The sequence below is a fragment of the Hippoglossus stenolepis genome, chromosome 21, assembly GCF_022539355.2.
Source record: "Hippoglossus stenolepis isolate QCI-W04-F060 chromosome 21, HSTE1.2, whole genome shotgun sequence".
Lineage (NCBI taxonomy): Eukaryota > Metazoa > Chordata > Actinopteri > Pleuronectiformes > Pleuronectidae > Hippoglossus > Hippoglossus stenolepis.
In genome coordinates, this window is record NC_061503.1 from 7198459 (window position 1) to 7213859 (window position 15401).

Below are 15401 nucleotides of genomic sequence, written 5' to 3' on the forward strand. Positions count from 1 at the left end.
TGCCAAAATTAAACTGGTTCCTTCCTGGCTCATGTCCCATACTTGCACCAAGTTTCGTGGAAATCTGATCCTTAGTTTTGTGTAATCCTGCTGACAGGAAACAAATGCACCAAATAGCAGACAAATGAATAGAGTTTGAACAACCTCCTTGGCGAAGGTAAAGGTAGCTACAGTACCTGAAGCTAGTAAAGTATGCCTAAAATTGATGAAAGGTGAACCAAGCTGACAGTCTGACCCCGAAATGTCCTAAAATGGCCACCATACATATTAGATTTTTGTCTTTTATGGTCTTCTGGTACCACGCCTCAGGCCAGGCTATATTTTGTTTGCCCCTCTAATGATAAGCATCGAAGATCAGCAAAGTTGTGACTCTGAAATTTGATCCCGTTGTGTAATGGGCCTCACTGCCTCACTTTCACTCTCATTGAAATGTGAACAGGCTTCACACAAACAGAGCTGCTGTAAAAGCAGGAAATTCACTGACTTTGCACTTTAAGGGTTTAGCATGGCTGGGCACCCTGAGAGCTGCTGCCCAAACCTTATTAATGTTAATGGATGTTCTCTTACTGTAGAACTATTGACGAGCACAACTTATGAGCACAAACTCTAAAGTATCACCACTGATCTCCTGCCAGATTGTTTCCTCTCCTCGCGTACACAGTCGGGTCGTTCATCTTCCGTTGCCACCCGTTCTCTGTGTACGGACAGAACTGCTTACCACACACTTTGAAGTTCAAGTTCAAACGCTTCACATGATTTAACCGGTCTGATCTCGAATGAATTAGGTTTTTTTCGCCCTCTCTCTCTCTCTCTCTCTCTCTCTCTGCTTCGCTCAGGCCTGAACTCCATCCTGTTTGCCATCAACATCGACAACACCGACCTGAACGGCGGGTTGACGCGAGGCGCAGGCCCGTCGGTGTCCGACCTCCTCAAGGAGTCCACGCAGGGCATCGGCAGCCTGTTGAAGGAGTCGACTCAGGGGGTGAGCAGCCTCCTGCGGGAGATCAGCACAGCCACGGCCGTGGTGCCCGGATTCACGGCCCGAGGGGATGGAGCGTCGGACCCGCTACCTGTTCTTCCACGCAGCACCTCTGCTGGTAGGACATTTTTTGCTATAAAACACCCCATAGCCAAGAAATTAAAAGTTGGTTATTTATTCTTGTTAAGACTGCTCTGTTTTAATGATAAATGCAATATAATTTTCATATATACTATAGATTCTATAGCAATGTAACAAAAGAACAATATATCAATGTAATGCTTTAATAATGAATTGTCTGCTCATAAAGAAGTTTAAAACACTTTTAGCTTAAAATAAATAATAACATGACATTTATTGCGATTATAATTGATATCGACAAGTTATGTTACAGGTAAAAATCATTCTTAAGAAATTAAACTTGTCTTAAAATTAAACTTTACATACATGGTGTCAACTTCAGGACTATTCCACTGTATTATAAGGTTTTTACCATTATTGTTTCTACCCCTTGATTGCAGGGAGTTATGTGTCATGTAATCTCTACAAACAGATTCTTTATGTGAATGTTCAGAATCTGAACATTTCTAATTTGACCAATCACGTTTGAGCAGGTTTTGATTGCCCGCAGGTAAATAATCTGTGTGGAGAGCAAAGAGCAGGAACACATCCACCGAAGTGCACGGCTTTCATCTTTTTAATGTTTCCCCATTCATATGTAGATAGCTGTTAGTAGAGATGAAATGCTGTCTGGACCTAAAATACTTACGAAAGTATCACTGTTGGCGTTTTGTTTGGAGAAACGTTAGACCGGTGTGATAAAAGAAATGAGTCAGCGTGTTAATGGTGCACGACGAACAGAAAACAGTCGTCATCCTCTGGTTCTGACATGAAAGGAATTGTGACAGAGGTGAGCCGCATGTCGAATACTGTAATTTTTGAAAAATGCGTTTGCCTCAGAAGCAGCGTAAGCACAAAAACAACACGTTTCAGTTCGAGCATGTGTAATAAATGCACTTGTAGAATCTAGTGGCAACATCACCAGGCAAGTGCAGCGCAGCGCGGAGCTGCAACAGCGGAGTTGAAATCCCCCATGAAATGAATACACTTCCAGAACGTCGGCCTCCTTATTTGACCTCATTTAGCTGTAGCCGCCCCGGTCCTTCCTGTCAGGGGAAAACTATACCGCAACCGTTTTCCCTCCATGTGCTCTGCTTCGGTGAGATGGACAAGCTTTTAACTTTTAACTGTGCGGTGCTAAAACCTTCCAGTGGATTGAATGCAAATTAAATTCTAAATTGGTGCGCCACCTCTTTTCCCATTGAGATTATTCCGCTGTGGAAGACTCGCTAATGCACAGCGAGGCGCTGAAGAGGAAGAGGGTTGAACCACAGACAGTTAGTGAGAAAAAGCTTTTTAAGTCGAGTAAGTGAAATAAAGTTAAGATGCTGATGTCATCGTTACTGAACTTTGTATGAACGTTTGGACGGAGCCGGTCTAGACAGAAAAGTGTTGAATCCATTTAAGTTTTTTCTTAATTGAGGCTTGAGATTAAAGGTTTTGTTCACTTTATTTTCATCTGTATCCTGCCCAGATTCAGGGCTGAGGAAGGAGCGCCGCAGGAAAAAGAAGATCACCAACATCATTTCTTTTGATGATGATCTGGATGGAGGGGCGGAGGACGAGGAGGAGGGGGAGGAGGACTCCCAGAAAACGGGCACGATAAGGAAGAGTCACACCGCTCTGGCTCAGAGCAGCTTGGAGGAAGGGATAGACCCACTGGAGCCGGCCTTCTCCCAGTCGCCGGCACAGAACGGCCTGGAGGAGCCGGGGATAGTCAACTGGGTTGGGTCCCCGCATCCCTCTCGCACGCCTCCCGCAACTACGCCCCCTCTGCCCGACAGCAAGAGCATCGACAACGAGGAGGAGGAGGAGGAGGAAGAAGAGGAGATGTACAAACCCAGAGCACAACCTCAGGAGGAGGAGAGGATCAGCTCTGATCAGTGAGTCAGCAAACGTCAAGTTATAAAAAGTGTAAAAATAAATAGTTAGTAGAAATCGACGTGGGCTCGCGGCAGAAAGCCTGTAATTCACAAGTGCTCTTTTTATCTTGTTTGATTTGCTAATTAAAGGCTCCTACAGTTGATTAATAACATATTAGAGCCTGTTTCTCTGAGCAAAATAAAGGTGTCTGTTCATTAGATTCCAACATTATAAAAAAGTAGTGTGTGACACATGTGACAGATTTTAGGTCAGTTTGCCAAGACACACTACAAGTTACATTATTTTATAGATCTATAAAAATATTTTTTACTCTCATATGACAACATTTATTCATAACACAAGACAGTTAATAACCAGATTGTGATGTTTGTTTCCACTGAAAGAGTAAAGTGTCTGTGAAGTTGAAGCGTGTGTCTGCGTTCCAAAAACAACAGGAACATTTGTTTGATGGTATTAACTTCTTCTCTGAGTCGTAACTCAGTTAAATCCTAGCGCACCGAAATTGTTCACGTGTTTAGATTCACTGCGGCTTACACTGTTTGTCAATTTCAATAAACTTCTATAAATCTGCTTATATTAAATAAATAAATAACTAGAATGGCTCTCAGGAAAGCGCATGTCTCTGCCAAGGCCCAGCAGTCTGCATAAAAATGATTCACTCACTCATAGATCTCAGTTCCTTAAATGTGCCTTATTTCTTTCATCAAGATCCATAAATTATTTCCCTTTTCTATTCCCTTGAAAAACGCCTTATCTCGCAATGTTAGGGAAAGTGGAAACAAATCCTTCTTGCTCTCTCGGAGATAATAAATGGAGCATGATAATAATCTTGTTTTTAAGTTTTATTCAATATCAATGTAAACCAGTGAAAGTTGAAAGTGATTCAGCATAGGTTTAATGGAAGTAGATATTAAAAAAAACAAGTCGCAGCCCACAGCCCAACTCATTGAGTCCATTGTAACATTATACTTCCTGTTTACATCTCCCTAAGTGTCGGACTACATAATCCTAGAAAATAGATAATATTGTTGTATAATAACATGTTGTGCAGTTAAGGCTTGACTCCAAAATGTTCAAAGCTGACTACAACCAAACTGACCCAGGTTTAAACTTCTTCTTGTGTAGGGTGGTGGTCGGGAGTCTGTCCAGTGTGTCCACGTGGAGCCCTCTACAGGTGATGACAAACCACAGCAGCGCCGACATCCTCATCCCTCTGAACCCTGCGGACCGTCAGCCAGGTACGATACTGCCCCCCCGCCCCCAGAACAACAGCCACAGAGCATAGAGAGGCCCGCACCGACAAAAAAATATAAAGCAGATAAAACAACCCACCTATCATCTTCTGTGTCTTTAACCTACACTGCTGCACCGATCCTTATTATCCTCTCTTTTTTACCATTTAAGATTCTGTTATATTTGTCTGTTTTAAATCTGCATTGAGGATCAGTTGCCTATCGTTTTAAATTGAGGGGCTTTCTCTCTCACTCTGTGATTTCACTTTCACTTCCATTCTGTTTTCAGTGAGCTCTGTGGAAGACACGGCCGCATTTCCTGCTCAGTGTGACTCAACAGGGCCGGTGGGAAACTGTGAGAGCAGCAGGTCCGAGCTAACGTTCAAGTAAGGCAATGATTGGGAGTTATTTGTGCTGCAGGGTAAAATCCTTTCCCAGGACTAAATTCAAAAGTGTGTTTTTGTGCACAAGAATCAATTGCAACACAATTCAAAGAGATTCAAAAGTACCCGATTTCTGTTTTCGTGTGTTGCAGCATGGAGTCAAGTCCACCGGCGCCGTCTGCTCCCATCTCCAGCGTCCTGCAAACACCTGGTCTGCCGGAGTCCATGACAGTGGGTGAGTGTTTGTCCTCTTCCCATCCGTCGGTCTCGTACTACTCCTCTCTCTCTCTCTCTTGCTCTTCTTTTTCGGGTTGTTCTCAAAACCTGTTCTGTGGAATGAATCATCATGGATTATTGCACATATGAGACAAGTGAACGTCTTTCCGCATGACTTCACTAACAGCTTAAGCCAAATTCACACTACATGACTTGCTGTCCTCTGATCGGAAGTCTTTGGGTTGTTGTGAGGACATACTGCACGTCTGACTGGGAGCGGGGGGGGGGGTCACACACTAAACAACCTTTCACCAGGATAAACACCCGACTAGCCTGGTCCCCAAACTACGGTTGATCAGAAAAAACACAGGAGAAAAGGCAGGAGGTGTCTGATTGATCCTCCTGCTCACCCAATGACACATCAGGCTGGAGGAAGTGAAACGCTTCAGTGGACATTACAGTTGTGAAGAATCGAGAGCAGCTCCAACTGAGAACAGAGCCCGACCCCAACTCAACAGGCATTCTCTGCTTTTGTTGTTGTCCCTCACATGCATGGTTATTGCTCGATTTCCCTCAATTGCAGAAATGTGCAGTGCAAAAAAAATCAAGGGGCACCTCACCACTACATGTGCCTTCACCCCCTCCTGCGCTCTGATTGGTTGTTGTCGCCGACCTGTCTAGATATTTAGCCTCTTGGAAATCTAGTTAGATTCTGTGACACCTCGAGTCGCGTCTTTGAAGAGTTCCCACGTAGCAATCGGCGACTGCTGATCGGATGTAATTTACATACAATTAAACATACACATGATTCACATTAGTTGTGACAGTAAAAAAAAATCTGTCAGGCTTTGTCATCTGATAATTCCTGCTCAGGTGTTATCAGATGACAAAGGACGTTCATGAGAAGTTTGTGTTGGTAATGAATCATTGGAAAGTTCCCGAACATGTTTTTGTCAGTAAATTTCCCCCCAGCTGTCGCTGCGGCAAATTAAATCAAACCTGCTGATGAGTGTTTTCAAAACCTGTTGTTTTTCAGTGCAGTTAAACGTGATCTAATTACAAAGAGTGAAGCCCCGTGCCTGTGCCTGTACTGCAATTCTTCCTTCATGGCAAACAATCCACCAGATGGCACTGTTGCTCCTGTGTATGCACATGTCGCTGTGCTTAATTACACACTCATCTGCTGCTCTCAGAGGATTTTGCTTGTGAGAAACTTAAGATTGTGTGAATTCCTGCAGATCAGCTGTGAGATGTCAAAAAAAAAAAGAAAAAAGAAATTGAGATTTAAATAAATATGCATCATGAGCATTTCATGTGTGGGGCTCTGGAGCTAATCAGAGTTTAGACTCATAGCTGCTCACACTGATGCTGCTCAATTGTGTGTGTGTGTGTGTGTGTGTGTGTGTGTGTGTGTGTGTGTGTGTGTGTGTGTGTGTGTGTGTGTGTGTGTGTGTGTGTGTGTGTGTGTGTGTGTGTGTGTGTGTGTGTGTGTGTGTGTGTGAGAGAAAGACACACAGCGCCAGGGCAGGAAAGGTTAGTGCAGCTGCCTGTAAGTACTGGGATTGAGCTGTCGTCCAATCTATTAGCTCTCGGTACGAGGTGGTCATGGGGCCACGGAAAGAGCGAGTGATCTACAAATCACTTGTGCAGAGGCGGCTCCATGAGGACTTAGTAAGATATTTAACAGTTTATAGTCCAGCGGCCCTTCACGTACAAACAGCTATGTCATAAAAGTTTGGGTCCTTATTGAACGCACCCACTAAACATTCAGAGTCCGTCTAACGTAGATCTGACGATATCTTAAGGCAGATTTATCCATAGTCAAGTCAAGTTTATTCATATAGCACACTTATAAAATAACAGCAGTCGACCAAAGTGCTGCACAATAAAAGAAGACACAAAAGTTGTGTCTCAACTCAGGGGCTGCATCCTTCACAGGCTGCATTTTAAGATTGAGTCACAGCGGCGGGACTAGGCTTTCCCATTTCAAAGGCTGTTAAACTAAGCAAGGGGCGTTAGAAGTTTCTAGGCGTGTGCAACTTCAGCTCTGTTGCCAAGATACAGCAGTAAGGGTGGGATCAGCTGGTGACACCGGTGGCTGAAATCCTCTGTAGACCAGAGTGTCTCATTTCGGGACGGCCTTCGTGGTCCACGCTGCAGGCAAAAGGAGGCGGTTCCCTTTTCCTGGTAACAGTTATGATGGGGTTTTCTGTAAAAGACAAATCCAGTCTGAAACCCTGTAACATGTGGTTTTCGTGTCAGCCATTTTAAAATCAGAGGGCAACAAGCTCTTTTCTCCAGAATCGCTGATGTCCAGCGATCACATTGGGAGAAATCCATCCTGACGGAGGCATGGAGGCCAATTTCTATGCCCACCGTCGGCCCAATAAACCAGAATGCGACGCAGCCAAAACAGATTTTGGCAATTTAAGAGATGAGACCGTGACTATTTCTTGGCCGGAGAAATCTCGCTCTCTCGCTCTCGATATCCACAGTCCCATTGCTTCTGCTCTCTCCCCGCCCACTCACATAACCCCGAAGCAACAATAACAGCCCGTCTCTCGAGGTGCTGCGCAAAGTTGTTCATGGGAAACGTAGCAAACCACAAGAAGAGGAAGAAGATAAGGCAAGTTGGCGGAAAGTGGCTTGAAGAAAAATTCTTGGAAAGCACGTGATGTCACAAATTGATGATACACTGCTTTTCTATGAATTTCTCAGTTCCTGCTTGAGGCTTAAAGATATAATATGCAACAATTTTCATTAAAATGTCTAAAAACAACTTGACCTATGTTATATATTTTGTTGACTTGTGTACTTACTCTATCCCAAATGTTTCCAACAATGATCAAACCCAGAGAAAGCCACAATTTTATTTTTTCGAGGTAATGAGACGTTTCTTTTAATTGCATAATATCCTCTTAACCTGTGGCTTTGTCCCGAGGCCGTAGTCATGAAGTGAACATTCAAAATCTCACAACTCATTATTAACACATGAGATGAGATTTGATTTATTTTGTTATTTAAAAGAATGTTTAATACTGTATTGTAAGTCCAATGTGTGCTTGGTAATACAAACATGTTTATGTGTATTTTATATAACTTGATATATTCATTTTTTATATTTATAAAAATACAATTACATAGGTATATATTGATCCAACACTAACCTTCTCTTCAGTCATCTCTCCTCTCCAGTCATCTCTCCTCTCCTCCTCTTTTCTCCTCTCCAGTCATCTCTCCTCTCCTCCTCTTTTCTCCTCTCCTCTCTCTTCTCCCCTCCTTCATGCATGGACAACTCCACAACCAACAAACTTAAACAGCGATAGCTAAATGGGTGGCTACAGCTTGCAGGCCGATTAACAATGTCAAAATGCCCACTTGTGGCTTCTTGTTGGGCTTGAGTTTGCCATGTTATGCTTTCAGCATCTTTTTTGAACATACATAAACATACATTTTGTAAAAAGCAAGCATTTCTATCCACTCCCATGTTGATAAGAGTATTCAAAACTTGAAAAATACCCCTTTAGGTACATTGAGAACAGATAACAATCATGCGATTAATCTTGATTAAATATTTTAATCTCTTGACAGCCCTAATACAAATACACGTAGGCCAAGTCTGTATTTTTGGATTAGACTGGTATGATGTCCTCATTTGGTTACAATCATCAACATTGGTTCCTTGTCTCACTCACCTCCGTGTCACCTGCTCTCCCTGCAGCAACCAAGTTCTCTCTCTCTCTCTCCTCTCTCTCTCTCTCTCTCTCTCTCTCTCTCTCTCTCTCTCTCTCTTACTCTGAACGCACCACATGAAACACATGGTGGTGTTTTGGCCATTATGTTCTGGAATGAATCATTTAAGATTTCTGGTCTGAAAAGCAATGATTATTAAAGATGCATCAAGAAGCATTGACACAACTCGTGCACTAGTAATCCGCTTACTGGTTCTCATTTCCACACTGTCCTCAACTCACTTGTCTGGTTTTTAGAGGCCAAAAATGTATCATTACAGCGTGTGAATGTTTAGTTCTCAGAATATTAAATATAGCTGATGACAGGGTTTGCCCTTTTCGTGAGTGAGGCTTTGTGAAACATGCACAGATAAATGTCACGGGATAAGTTGTGTGGCAGAAACCTGATTGTAAAAATGGTCTTGATCATAAAAACTTGTACGCCGCCTTTAATACAACGAAATGCAGCTCAAAGTGCTTCACACCAGAAGGGTTTAAACAAGAGCAAACAAATACAACAAGCATAGATCGAAATACATTAAAATCAAATTGTCTGACACATGATATGTTCAATATTGATTAAAAACTTGAATAAACAGGCAACCAGCACTCTGTAGTCGCGGCATTGATCACAACAACAACACATTCACAACAACAAAAACAACAACATAACTGATTCTCCAGGTCGGGGCTCTGCGTACTGATTCGAGCTTCACTGGACTTTGAATAAAGAGGTGAACAGCTCTTTGTGCAGCAGCGGTGGTGCAGCTTCAGTGTTCTGCACACAGTCTTTAGTTAACTGCAGGTCACTTTTACAGTTTCAGACAGAGAACTGCTACCATCATCACCACTGACCAAACAAACAGCCCCTTCCAAACCAGCACTGCACTAGTGGATTAAACCCAAGATAAAGTAGGTTAGCTAAGAAGAAGAAAAAGTGAGCAGCGTAAGGTCTCCCTCCGTGATTTTCATCCAGATCTGATTGCCCTCGCGTGCAATCAGATCTGGATGATCTGAATGCTTCTATTATTGGAATTAAGAGGTTTTCGGTGGTCAAACACACACATGCACACACAGTAACCTGCATTTATAAACGCACACGTGTGTTGTAATTAGACCACGTCCCCTTGTGAGGACAGAGGGGGCGTCTGGCTCGACCGAAGTCCCTAATGGCTCGTCCGCGGCACCCACTGTGAACGCGTGGTCGGAGTAAAGGTCACATTTATTTCTGGCCTGCTGATGTGGAGAATGGAGAATGGAATGGTGATAATAGACTTTCTCCCGTGTTGCGCTCTTCATCACACTCCTCCTCCTCCTCTCGGTTCTCCTCCCTCCCCCCCAACCAGGCATTTAGCTCGGGGCTGGAGGAGACCTACTTGTGTCTGTGGCTACATTGACACCCTACATTAGTGATGAGAAGAGAGTTGTGGTCTCTCCGTGCGAGTGTGTAAATGGTGGAATGCAAAGTGAAGGATTAACTCCTTTTGCTCATGGTTGTTATTTTTGGAAATTAGTCGTAACCGCCTTGTTAGGAGCTCGGAAACCTTTCCTGTGCACCCCCAAGCATAATGAAGCAGATGAGTCACTGTAGCCCGGCTCTACTCTGTCCTTAACACCAGAGAGGAGATAAACATCAGCCAGCTGCTGACTGCTGCTCGACTGTGTTTGATACAGTTCAACTGACTGATGCTTCTCAGGCTGATATAGATATTGGGAATTTCCACTGAAGTTCCTGGTATCTGCTATTTTATAGAATTCATAGCAGACTAGAACGGAACTCAGTCGAGCACACACCTCCGCTAAGGCCCGCCCATAACATAACATTTCATTATATGTAATATGGCAGACGCTTTTATCCAAATCGACTTACAATTAGTGCAACACTTATTTAGGGGTTTAGTATCTTGCCCAAGGACACTTCGGCATGCAGATGGGGAAGACAGAGGATTGAACCGCCAACCTTCTGGTTGGAGGACGACCACTCTACCCCTCAGCCACAGCCGCCCAACGTTCCCCGTCAAGCTGGACCAAATTTTGTACACTTATAGATATCAGTTCCCTAAATATTTTCTTCCCTGACCCATACAACATCCTTCCCCCAAGTTTTGTGGAAATCCATCAAGGAGGTTTTGCATTATCTTGCTAAAAATAAACTCAGATTAAAACATAACCTCCTTGCCAGAGGTAACTATACACACTGTCTGTCTGTGTATTAAATTCAAAAACCTTAAATGTTTAAAAGAGTTGATTCTTCTAGTGGAAAAACTGTACTTTAGGGATGGAACTCAAGTACAGCAATAATCCAGGAAGAGCGAAAGTGGGATTGGTTTCGGAACTTTCCAAACTAAAGGTCATGCTTATTTCTGTTTGTGTTTTATGTGTTTGAGTTAGTGCTGAAGTTTCACTCTCTATTCTTTGCAGTGGAGCTGCGTCAGGCCATTGTAGCCATGATGAACAGGAAGGACGAGCTGGAGGAGCAAAACACGTACGTTGGGATATGTCCTCGCTTATCTGCTGCTTGCAAGCCCTTAAACACACACACACACACACACACACACACACACACACACACACACACACACACACACACACACACACACACACACACACACACACACACACACACACACACACACACTCAGCTTGGAAGAAGTTATCGGGTGATCTTTCAATATAAATTGTGTCAGCTTGTTTTCTCCTCATCCTCAGACGAGAGGCGTTTTTTGTGCTGACTTGAGGCAGAAAACAGTTCAGTGGTGTGTTTTTTGTTTTTCGTAAATAAGCAGACTGTGATTCAAACCCATGCAACAGCTGCTAAAATGGATCACTGAGGAGAAGACAGAGCGTGGTCCAATAAAATTCTGTTGAAATGAACAGAAAACTCAGAGTTATGCTTTTACATCTTTGTGATTCACCGTAATCACTGCCAAGCCGTGTTTTGATTTATTTGATGAATTGTAGTTGTGCCATTAAATTAACAGTGACACAGATGAGTGTTTCTTTTACAGATCTGAATGCGACTCTAGTCAGTGATGGAAGCTTAATAATGTTTATCTAATCTATTGCTTATGTTAAAAACTTGACCAGAGTGTCAGCGTCTAGTGTGTCTACATGTAGAGACACGTCCACATGGAAAGCTGTATCATTTTGCATGCAGTCGTGTTACACGCGTGTGATCTGCGTCATGTGTGCGACAGGTCTCTTCGCTGTCTGCTGGACGGGGAGATGGAGCACTCAGCCGGCCTGAGGCAGGAAACGGACATGCTGAAGAGGAAGCTGGCAGAGCTGGAGGAGAGGCACACAGCCAAGGTCCAGGCACTGGCCAGGTAAGCAGCAGCAGCAGCAGCAGCAGCAGGGATGTATGTTAACACAGTCATTTCTGTTTGCAGTGTGGGAGATTAGCTTGTATTGACTGCTGCACCAGCTAGGACTTTTTAAACACCCCTCCTGTCAGTCAGTTCAGGCCTGTAACAAAGCAGAGCTTCACATCGACACTAATTTAGCCAGTGTTTGCCCATTTTCACTATTTTCTGACATTATATATACAAAATGGTTAAATGTGAGAGTTGTCAGCAGGTAAATTAAAAGAGACATATTAAGCCTTTTCAGTTTTTCTTTCTTCTCGTTTGCTACATAGGTTTTTTTTGTGCATGTAATAGATCTCCAAAGTTAAAAAGTTCCCTTTACTGGAAACCTTTCGACGAGGCGTTTCAGGACGACATCACAATGGCCCACATTTGCGTAATGCACACAGAGCGGCTTGTCTGGCACAATGCGAGGCTCATGTTCAATCACACAACGTTTTGTACCGTTTTGCTACAGCTGATCGACATGTTTGCTCGAAACGGAGTGCTACAGGCTTCGAGGTGCAAGTGTGTCTGAGCTGTTGCCCTATCCACAGGGATGTGTATAAAAACCCTGCTGTATAAAAGAGGCAGAGCACACAATGGATTTTAAAATGCAGCTGCTGCTAGACATGTTTGCCGTATTTTACAATTAAGTTGTGTTATGCAATAAGCTAATAGTTATTTAACTTATTTCACGGGCAAAGGCCGCGACTTTAACCTCAGGTGTATTTTTGAAATATTAAACGTGTATTTGAACCCATGTCATCTACCTCTGCGATTTAATCCACAAATTTTAAGATTGTCCTTCTCAGCTGCTGTAGTATCAACACACAGAGTCAGGAGCTAGTGTTTCAGACAGAGGCTGAAAAGAGGAGTTGCAGCAATGGACAGTATGAGGAAAGTGTTTTCTGGACATTAGTGCATATAAACCATATAAATTTCCGTTAAAATTATTAACCTGAATATGAGCATAATATGGCCCCTTTAATATTGGAAAAGCAAAACAAAGCTTCTACAATCCGTAGGTCTCCTTGTGAAGTGTGTTAAGTATTTCTGTACAGCATGTCCTTAACTTTCTCTTGTCACTAAGCTCAACTGAGAATTTGCAAAATGGACAGGAAGTCTACAAGCAGTAAACTGAAATGTCTCCATGAAACTCGCGTCTCCTTTGAGGAAACAATATCCATCAGGAACCTCTCGTGACGAGGTAGAGGACGACACCTAATGTCCAGTGAACACATCTTCCAGGTTTCGTCTGCACGTCGTTTCCACCATACTGAGCTGAGAAGTGTCAGGGCGGTGCTAGTGGGAGGAATTATTCCAAAGCAAGAACATTTGACAGTGTAATGGTTGGGTCGTTGGTACTGACCATTAACCTGTCAATCCTCCACAGAAATATGATGCTGTCGGAGAGTCCGCATTTCACATAATGCAGATTTTATTACGTGGCCTTCCACTTTTTTAGAAGTATTCAGTACACCTGTATTGGACAAAGATAAAGTGTAACTACACCTCACCTCTAATTAAAATAAGGGCTTTAGAATAAAGTGCTGGGAGGTGGAGTTGAGACACGCCTATCTAAACCCCCAACATCTCTCTCTCTACACACACACACACACACACACACACACACACACACACACACACACACACACACACACTAGGGGACACCCACCTTCAATTAGAAGATGCAATAAGCCATGTTCAACCCATAAATGTAGATTTTTGATACATTCGGTAATAATTGTGATATTAAAACCAGCATTAATGTATTTCTTCAAAGATCAGTCATCATCATTAAGTGTAGAGCCCAAATAACACATTTAGGTGTGTAGTGTATCTTCAAAATGTCTGTGCTCAAAGAAGACAAAACAGTTTGTGAACTTTTGTTTCCCTCCTTGTTATTTGTTGTGTGCGCATCAATAAATTTAAACGGAGAACTTTTAAGTCGGCACAGCATCAGTAAACATTGTGTAGAAGCCGTAATAACCCAGAGGACCTTCACGTCTGTGATTAAAGCTGCTTTGGTTGCTGCTGACTGTGCTGGGCTGTGCCTCGTACTGTATCTCCAGCAGCTGCATCACTTTTTTACACATAATCACAGCAATTAGCGCTGCACCCCACACAGGAAGAAGGACGTGTATTTGGGCAAGTATCGATGTTAAGGTCGCCACGTCCAGTTCAGTCGCTCATGATTAAAAACATTCGCGGATGAACGACAAAAACGACAATTTCCCTGCATTACCTTTCCATCCCCTAGATATCGATATATAAACACTTTTGTCCCACTAAGCGATCACCTGCGGTTTCCCTGAAAGTGACTTGCGTCACCTCAGCTTCTACAATTGATTGCCTGTATGCCAGAAGCCTTCAGTTGAGCCGTGAGCCCTTTAAATAGAGGATTAGTCATCCTCCAGCAGTCCCAGCGAGTCTGTGCTCCGATCGTAGCCTCCGACGGTCCAGTCAAGCCACCAGCCAGGATTGATTGACACACTCGAAGTTAAGTGTGTAGGGACGGCTGCAGCTGATGGGCTTGTAGTCTGGAGAGGACAGTGCAGGAGCTGATGATTTTCTTGTTCAGCACTTATCCGGCGTGTGCCAGGAACAAGTGATGGCCTCACATTCACCTCCGTCCTCCCCGACATACAGTGCGCTCCTTCCGCACGACCGTACGCGCACACACAGACACACAAAGCCGATTCTATAGACCGCCGCTAAATCTCAAGTGCTGCTTTTCCCTCTCAGCCAAATCTGTCCTCGATCAATAGCTGCTATAAATACCACCGAAGGAGCAGCTAGCCACTGAATGAGGGCTGGAAGCTGTCAGAATCATTCAGTGAAAGCGGCTACTGGCAACGGTTGCTATGTATCCCACAATTCCTTTTGTGATTCGCTCGCACTAAAGGGCGAGCCGGGCGCCAGAAAGCCTGACATCAAATCTGACACCGAGGAGTACCGTCTTAACACTTGGAGGGACCGTCGGCTTCCTCGTTGACCAGCGACTAACTCGAGTGCTTCCCTGCTGTCGAGTTAATTGAGATGCGGATTGACACAGATTGTATAACGTGCACTCACCTTGACAGAGAGGACTTCGCTGCGGGCACGGAGGTTCAGGCTAAATGTTTATCTTCAGCATCAGATGGTTTTATTGAGGCTTCTCTGAATAATACTGATTTTATAGTAGAGCGTTGCCCCAAACCAAATTAAATGGCATATATGTGCGTATTATGTGCGTATGTTTATGTGAGTGTGTGTGTGTGTGTCTTGAGCCCGTCTGTATATGGGGGTGGCTGAGGATGAGCGAGTGGCCATAGATAGATTTCGGCTGACGTAGATTCCGGCAGAGGGGAGTGGGCAAAAACCAGCCTCTGCTCACTCACTGAGTTTCCCACCCACACAAAACTCAGATGTACAGCAGGACCCTCACTCACTCATCCGTCCAGATATATCCTGAAAATGTGAAACCCTTACTCACACACTGACGCACAGCATCCTCATGTATTCTGGTA

At 43.7% G+C, this 15401-nt stretch overlaps 1 protein-coding gene across 1 annotated transcript in view; it reads left to right on the plus strand.

The window, feature by feature from the left end:
- Positions 1 to 15401, plus strand: part of snx29 (sorting nexin 29) — a 140438-nt gene that overhangs the window by 7637 nt on the left and 117400 nt on the right. Inside the window, exons 7-13 of the mRNA XM_035145252.2 lie at positions 837 to 1097; positions 2574 to 2982; positions 4109 to 4221; positions 4505 to 4601; positions 4751 to 4833; positions 10967 to 11030; positions 11743 to 11871. Of these exons, the coding sequence (XP_035001143.1) occupies positions 837 to 1097; positions 2574 to 2982; positions 4109 to 4221; positions 4505 to 4601; positions 4751 to 4833; positions 10967 to 11030; positions 11743 to 11871 (1156 nt within the window). The remainder of the gene's footprint in view (positions 1 to 836; positions 1098 to 2573; positions 2983 to 4108; positions 4222 to 4504; positions 4602 to 4750; positions 4834 to 10966; positions 11031 to 11742; positions 11872 to 15401) is intronic.